Here is a 7,331-nt window from a genome sequence, read left to right as displayed (position 1 = left end):
GTTATCATTTATTCTTTGCCTCTGTTTGTCTTTGCCTTAGTTTTTGTTTTTTTCCTCTACCTCTAGCTTATTTTATTCAATTATACGTGTCAAAATCAGACATTCTCTGAATGTTTCCTAAGTCATTTTGACCGAACACTAATAGCCTCAGACAAGATCTGGGCTGTGTGCCATGTTTGGATTCCCCACTGGTTCAAACAATCCCAGCCCAGAAACACACACACAGAAAAAAACAGTAAAAGGCCAGAAAGTCAGGTGTTAGAAACATTTCACTACTCAAACTGCATTTCTCATTAATCACATTAATCAGACTTACATTTTTATATATTTGATCAAGAATATAGACTATTTACATTTTGCAAAAGCACATAGATAAACTCTGTGATCGCACTCTTTAGTCATTTTGTACCTAAAAGGCTAGTTGATAAGTCCTTTCTCAGATGTAATGAAAGGTAAACCACAGCACTTCACTGTCTTGCGATCCCACCTTTCTCGACACCCCATAATGGTCCTAGTTGGATAAGCCATGGTGAAAATGGATAGATGGCATCTCACTGAATTAGTTCTCTTGTTCTCATGCTGCCATTCACCAAGGCTTTCTGTTACAATGTGCATCTTATCAAACAATTTTGCTATCTTAGACCTTAGACCTTAGAACAGAACCTGACTCAGAATTTACTGACTAATATTAACTATGTTGCTTGTTTTGCATTTTCCTTACAAAAAAGTTTGATTGTTAACTTTTTTAAAATCTTTGTTATTTGTGATATATTCAGAAAATTATTCCTGCAATTCAAGCTTTTATTTCTGTGTACAACAATGAACTTTCTGACACAAATTTATCTGACAAACGTCTTTATTTAACATGGTATGAAAGCACTGGGAAAAAAAACAGTAGAATTTCTGCAAGTTTCAGTCAGGCTGTGGCCAAATACAGAGTATCTCATTTGTTGCCTAATGATCTTACGGCTGTGACATCTAAGGCTCAAACAGGAATGGGAAGTTAACCTGGCCCTAGAGAAATTAGAAAAAGGTATATTACTGAAAATCAAATTTCCTAAATGACATTAATGAAGGACTCTATGAATATGCAACATGCATTAATTCCTGTGCATGTGAAGCCTTTAAAGGGTCTGTACTTGTATAAAAATCATACCTCATCAACCCCAGGGCCAGATGCATCACCACGAGGATCAGGAGGAATTGTGGCAGACTCTTTCTTTGACCCCAGTGGCCATGTCTGTCACAGAGCAAAGTACAAACATGAAGCAGTTAAACAAAATGTCTTTTTCTTTTTTTGATTCTAATGTTTAATTTAGGTGAAATAAATAGCAGAGAACACTCACGTCTTCTGTCCGTGGCTTTGGCTTGGAAGCCTGCTGAAATTAGATGATAAGCATAAACATTAGATTACAAGCTTCAAAAGTCATAGCAGAACATGCCATAAGCAGTAATTAAGTAGCAGCATTATTTTTTTTAAATACCCATTAAACTGTCCATGAATTATATGCATCATTTTCATAAAAGTAGCAGGAAATGAGCTCTGCCATGAAACAAAATAAACTTACATAAGTTGCACTGATAAATAATTACATGTGTGAGTTGTCACCCAGCACTGAAGTGCTGATGTGCCACTGCACTGGCAAGAATTCAGCAGTTATCTGCTAAGACAGACTGACAGTGTGGTCAGTATGCCAGACAGCAGTCATTGCATAACAGCTGATGTACCCACACAGTCATGATTCATCTGCAGCTATGTTATTATCATCAAGCCTTGCCTTTGACTCATCATTGTCTGTAGGTCTTAAACTTCAAAGTAGTACAGATGCTTGGAGCAGCATTTTCCATCATTTTGGTTTGTTTTACTAGCGGCTGTTTTTGCTGAATACATCTGTGCAAAGTCAGTAGAGTGAAAAGATGTGTTTGGTCTTATATCAGGTAAAAATGTTGGTCCAGTTTTCCCTAAGATGCTTATAGTAAGAGTAGAAACATTAGAATGTTTTAAGTACAAGTAGACACTGCAATCGTTGTACACGCTTAATATCTGCATGTCCTTTTCCAGAGAAATAGATAGATAGATAGATAGATAGATAGATAGATAGATAGATAGATAGATAGATAGATAGATAGATAGATAGATAGATAGATAGATAGATAGATAGATAGATAGATAGATAGATATTGTATTATTTAATGCTGTTGGTACTTTAACCTTTTCGCTACTGTCCTTACTGCCATGGAGCAACTGTGACCACATAACTTCTCCTGGTTTTAATAAAATATTATTATTATTAAATAATTAAATTATTATTATTAAAATATTATTCCTCAAAATGTAATTTTTCTTAAAAATGGGATTCCTTCAGTTTGTTTTTGATCATTTTACAAAAAGTGTGTGCCTTTCTGTACTCCAGCTTGTATTTATCATGTCTGACCTGCAGAGGGAGCTGTGGTCTCTGTGTCGTTCTTTCCAGGTTCTGCTGACCGTTGTTGGGCTGCAGCCTTGCATTATTCCTCTGCTGGGGATAGCCATAAGCTGGTACAAAGTAAGGGAAACCCTGTGGACGACAGAAACAATTTAAATCTCCACTGAGCATGTAAATAAATGTATTAACTCTTGCAAAGAGGGCAGGATGTTTGATTTCATACCTGAGGCCTATGAAACTGAGGAAATCTGTAAGATGGATACTGAAACTGTGGAAACAACTGAAAATAAAAGTTTAAAAGGAATGGTTAATTCCTCATTTTTAGACTGAAAATAAATTTCAGCACATCCAATCACATCACAAATCAATGATAAAAACAGAAATGTGTTTTTAGCCTGCCATATTCTACCTGCATAGGGTTTTGTGCCTGCTGAGGAATGTTAGGATTGTTGGGGTCCGGTTGAGGTCCAAGCTGCTCTTGTTGACCATTGGGGAAAAACATGGGTGTAAACTGGTTGCCCTGGTTGGGGACCAGTAGTTGGGGTCCCTGTGGACCAAAAGGGCCTGCCACTTGAGGGTTTAAGTTCACCACCTGTGGGGTAAGCAGCACCTCAGGCTGCTGCTGCTGCAGCACAAACTGGGGCAATATTGAAGAGCCCTGCAGAAAGAGTGTCTGCTCATGTCAACGTCAATGTTTTTGTTTGTTTTTTAATGCAGATATTTTAACATTTTACTGAAGAAGGCACAGAGTTAGTCAAGGCAACAAAGAGCTGCATGGTAATTGGCATCTCATAAGCACGATGCATACCTGTGCTTGTCCCATAGCTGCAAGAGCTAATGCATTCAGTCTCAGGATCTGAATATACAAGAAGAGCAGAATTATTATGACTAATGTTGTTTCTTTAGCTGCCCAACACATAGAAAGGCTTTAGAAGCTCATTACCTCATTGCTATTGCTCGCAATAATTCCAATCTGGACCTATTGTCAAAGGGACAGTTGTCAAAACATTAAATGTGATGTTTAACACAGCACTTTATGTAGATACACTATAAAGCTATAACTTACTGGCAGAGCAAAGCTAGTCCTAAACAGACAAATCAGCAGTAGAGCCGTGTGCAGCTTCATGATGTCCTGCAGTGTGTACAGACAAAAGTTTGCTGAGCATTATACAACCACATACATTTCACAAAGAATATGTCCACAGAAGCAATGAGCACCAAAAGCTCATCTTACCTTTCCAATGGTTCTGTGTCCTCTTTCTGCGTCTGCCTCCCGACCTTCTCTGCATCACGTTTAAATTCCTCCCATCTGAGCTGATATAGTCCAGCACCGACCCATCCAAACAATATGCGGTCAGTGTGACAGACATTTCTCATGGCAACAGACTCAGACACTCACAACACAGAGCAGGTAAGTGTGTAATTAGGTGTAAGTCATGTCTCTAAATACCATGACACGTTCTGTTTCAAGTTGTTAAAAAGAGTCCAAATAATCTCAGTTTAAAACTTTATGCAAATACAGAAATTACAAAATCACCAGAGCTGCATGTTGAGGTCATCACTGTAGCGTCCAGGTGTACTGTGTACATTCTTCACTTTGGTTCTGTGATCTCTTAAAGTAAGAAAAGCTTGTGTAAAATGTAACATTGCATTGCATAATTATTATAATTCCAAAAGGAACTTTTGCATGTCATGAGAAAAAAAAGAAAAGCAGAAAGTTTGAGCATATATTCAAACATTTGTCACATCCCACTCAGTCTGATGTTGGCATCTAATTGGTGAATCATTTATACTAATGGTTGAGTGTACTCAGTGTTATGTTCACCAGCTTTCGCTTACACCAGCCATTATACCAGCCTATTTATTTATACATTGTGCTCACTAATATTTTATTACAGTTAAAGAAGTCTTCAAATATGCCTGGTGCAATCTCACATGTTAAAGTGTCCTTGGGAAAGATTCAGAACCCCAAATTTCCCGTCATGGACCCATTTCTGTGTGCACAGAATAAAAGTGGGTGTGAATATCACTTGTTTTGTAAAGAATTATATTAAAGTGCGACATAATTGCAATCCAATCCATTTGCATGGTTCAAATGGCTCCGTTTTATTCATTTGGTCACACCAGTGTGACTGTGAACAAACTTGCACAATCCTGAAAGTGAAGCAGCTTGCTTGAACTGAACCATCATCAGTTTTATGCGCACCTGTACATAATGCCAGTAACTAACACTTTTTTTATGCCACACCAGCACATCTTGTGTTCTAAGTTCTGGGAATTTGCTGATAGTGCAGAGACATAACTGTCTCTGTATGTTTGTAAAGCTGAAAAGCTGTAGGAGGAGCTGTTTGAAAGAACTTCAGAACTGCATCATGTTTGCTGTATCATGTGTGTTCACTCATTCTCCTTGACTTCAGTATATCTGTATTATCTTTATCAATGGAATTAGTGGCAAGTGGGTTGGTAGTCATTTTTGTTTTTTTGATCTTTTTAAAAAATCTTATTTTATATTATTTTTGATAACATTTTATGGATGTCCGCTTCACTATCTATCTAGAGTTGTAGTTTTATGAAACATATATGTCCTTTAGATGGCAGCACAGATCCACTGATGGTCTATGGCATAAAACTCATACAAGACAAATTTTATTTAGAGTATGATTAATTTTATTAGAAAGTGAAGACACTGTAACAAACCACTTTAACAAAAGTAATCAATTTATGAATAATCACAGTAGTTTACTTTTATTGTTATAATATTCAATATTTCTTGTAGATTCAATTCAAAGCTAATGTTAGAGTAATGGTGTCAGCTTAAATATCCTTGTTGCAGGGTGCTGCTGTTGGTGATGCAGAAGGAGCGGAAGAAGGAATCTGAGAAAATAAGAGAAAAAAATTGTAATTTTTCTAGCAGAATATGGTTTTTACAAACTGTGAGTAACTTTTTAAAAAACTTTTTATGGTTTATTTTGCGCAGTCTCACCTGAGTGTCCACAGTACTCTTCACGGTGTTTTCCGCTTTTATAATCTGGCGCTGTGGAGTCACAGAGCAACATTTATCCAGTGTAGTTTTCATTCATATTGCACAGCCTTTGAGACAAAAGATTCATTGTTTCCTACCCTGAATCTTCCAAGAGGATCAGGCTGAACTGGAAGCTGCTGTGGAGCAGCACCAGCAGGGTTCCCCTAAACAAAAACAGGAAATGTTACATTTCTGCAAACAATAACCACTGACACACTGAAGGTAAAGGTTGATTACCATCGCAGGTTGCTGAGGAGCATTCATTGGTGCCATTTGGGGTACTCCCATGAAAGGAACCTGGTACTAGAGAAGCAAGACAGATGATGCTCTTAAACCTGCAACAAGTTGTGTTGTTAACACCACAACAGTAAGTGCCTCACTAACCGCATTGACTGCAGGGACAGCAGGGAAAGGGTACACATTGCCGACCTGAGCTGGAACGACAAAAGCAGGAACTCGAGGAACAAACTGTGAGAAGGAAAAATAAGTGTTACTTAGATTCACTGCAAAATATCGGTGAAAAGTCACATTGTCGCTCAAACTTAAATCCAGTGGACTGACCTGAGCAAACTGGGGCTGCCCTATAACGCCTGCTCCACCGCCAGCAACAATGGGTGGATTCAGACCACCAACCAGCATCCCGGGGTTTGCTCCATTTAAGAGTCCTCCATTTAAGAGTCCTCCATTTAAGAGTCCTCCATTCAACATCCCTGCATTCATAGCTGCCAGCAGCCTTGCAGTCTGCTTGGAGCAGGAAAAAGACTTATTGCCTGTGGCCTAATCTCGATTATTGTGCAAAGTATGCATACATCCATAGTCTGACTGTAACTTACCTTGCCTGCATTGACCTGAAATAAATTTAGATGAGATATACACATTAGTATAGATATATACACATATGGATAGATGGATAGATAGATTGACTACTCACATAGCTGAGGGTTGCTACAAATGCTGCGAAGAGAAAAAGCTTCATTTTGCACCTTGAATCGTGTAAAAACACACAGACCTTGTACGTTTTTGCTCTGGCTTCAACTGTTATGTGCCCAGAAAGCTGACAGTAACTCTCTGTTTCAAAGACGCCTTTTATCAGTCAAAGAGATTATTATGAGCCAATTAGAGAGGAGAACACTGCCTTATTCACATGCTATATTTGTCACCTGCGTGTCATGGGAAGTTGCAATATGGCATCTATGGTTTCTCTACAATACAAGATTTAAAGAAATGTAATGCAGCAAAGTCCCTGTTTTCAAAGAAACTTCAGCCAGTTGACACACTGACATTGTTCTTGATAGAGCTGAGTGACCACAAAAAAATAACGCAGTGATTCATTGTCGCGGGAAGGGTTTCTAGAGGCTTCTGGAAGCTGACTTAAACCCAGCATGGACCTCGTCAATGTTGTGGGTTGTGGTTACAAGAGGCAAACAACTGACATCATAGTCATCAAGAGCTTTTGTAGATCACACTGTAAAAAATATGTGCATGTGTGTGTTTGTGTTCAGGCTTTACCCATTAAGCCTGAACAACAGCATAATTGCCAGAAAATTCTAATTGTTTCTTAAACTAGAGTGTTTATTGAACCTTCTTTTTATTTTGAAAGAAATAAAATATCAATTTGCATGTATGAGTTTTAATTTGTATCATTTTTTGCTGCGTCCAGCATTTTTGTGCAATTTGTTGGTCACAGTTGATGTGTTTTAAACAAAAAGAAGTACAAATTTGGGTTTAGGGATTGTGTTTTTTAAATCACGCTGATGATGTAGAGGTATCAGAACCACATGTATCTAAAAGAATACGTTATAGTGTTAAATTTAATCGAACATTTCACCTTTACTGTGTCAAGCTGCATGCAGACTGTTTATGAGAAGATGTTTGTGAAAACA

At 37.9% G+C, this 7,331-nt stretch overlaps 2 protein-coding genes across 5 annotated transcripts; both read right to left on the bottom strand.

Annotated features, from left to right (window-relative positions):
• Positions 1 to 838: 838 nt before the first annotated feature.
• On the bottom strand, positions 839 to 3,767 carry odam (odontogenic, ameloblast associated). Of its 3 annotated transcripts, none has more exons than XM_076884877.1 (10): positions 3,661 to 3,767; positions 3,493 to 3,558; positions 3,370 to 3,405; positions 3,235 to 3,282; positions 2,836 to 3,099; positions 2,650 to 2,706; positions 2,436 to 2,558; positions 1,347 to 1,376; positions 1,157 to 1,240; positions 839 to 1,014 (listed from the first exon to the last, which is right to left on the bottom strand). In XM_076884877.1, exons 2-10 carry the CDS (start codon positions 3,550 to 3,552, stop codon positions 979 to 981), a joined length of 738 nt encoding a protein of 245 aa, XP_076740992.1. In that variant the 5' UTR covers positions 3,553 to 3,558; positions 3,661 to 3,767; the 3' UTR covers positions 839 to 978. The 3 variants fall into 3 exon arrangements, with proteins under 3 accessions (XP_076740992.1, XP_076740991.1, XP_004549573.1); XM_076884876.1 differs by having other exon boundaries at positions 1,347 to 1,379; positions 3,661 to 3,766; XM_004549516.2 differs by having other exon boundaries at positions 1,347 to 1,379; positions 2,836 to 3,084; positions 3,661 to 3,766.
• Positions 3,768 to 5,070: 1,303 nt separating this feature from the next.
• Positions 5,071 to 6,520, bottom strand: scpp9 (secretory calcium-binding phosphoprotein 9). 2 transcript variants are annotated; one of them, XM_076884878.1, is made up of 8 exons: positions 6,380 to 6,520; positions 6,282 to 6,296; positions 6,010 to 6,192; positions 5,833 to 5,916; positions 5,686 to 5,751; positions 5,547 to 5,612; positions 5,410 to 5,460; positions 5,071 to 5,300 (listed from the first exon to the last, which is right to left on the bottom strand). In XM_076884878.1, the coding sequence occupies exons 1-8, from the start codon at positions 6,422 to 6,424 to the stop codon at positions 5,241 to 5,243; spliced, it is 570 nt and encodes a 189-aa protein (XP_076740993.1). In that variant the 5' UTR covers positions 6,425 to 6,520; the 3' UTR covers positions 5,071 to 5,240. The 2 variants fall into 2 exon arrangements, with proteins under 2 accessions (XP_076740993.1, XP_076740994.1); XM_076884879.1 differs by having other exon boundaries at positions 6,010 to 6,189; positions 6,380 to 6,519.
• Positions 6,521 to 7,331: the final 811 nt, after the last annotated feature.

The sequence above is a fragment of the Maylandia zebra genome, linkage group LG6 (assembly GCF_041146795.1).
Source record: "Maylandia zebra isolate NMK-2024a linkage group LG6, Mzebra_GT3a, whole genome shotgun sequence".
Classification (NCBI taxonomy): Eukaryota; Metazoa; Chordata; class Actinopteri; order Cichliformes; family Cichlidae; genus Maylandia; species Maylandia zebra.
The sequence above is the reverse complement of the archived record's forward strand: the minus strand, read 5'-3'. Positions and strand labels throughout refer to the sequence as shown.

Bases quoted from the DNA above. Each gene is read 5' to 3' on its own strand.
- odam (XM_076884876.1), bottom strand. From the start codon at position 3,552: ATGAAGCTGCACACGGCTCTACTGCTGATTTGTCTGTTTAGGACTAGC. The intron at 3,283-3,369 runs GTAATGAGCTTC...TTGTATATTCAG, and splicing joins TTGCGAGCAATAGCAATGAG to ATCCTGAGACTGAATGCATT. The intron at 1,015-1,156 runs GTATGATTTTTA...TAATTTCTCTAG, and splicing joins CTGGCCCTGGGGTTGATGAG to GGCCAGGTTAACTTCCCATT.
- scpp9 (XM_076884878.1), bottom strand. From the start codon at position 6,424: ATGAAGCTTTTTCTCTTCGCAGCATTTGTAGCAACCCTCAGCTAT. The intron at 5,461-5,546 runs GTAGGAAACAAT...GTGACTCCACAG, and splicing joins ATCCTCTTGGAAGATTCAGG to CGCCAGATTATAAAAGCGGA. The intron at 5,301-5,409 runs GTGAGACTGCGC...TTATTTTCTCAG, and splicing joins AGAGTACTGTGGACACTCAG to ATTCCTTCTTCCGCTCCTTC.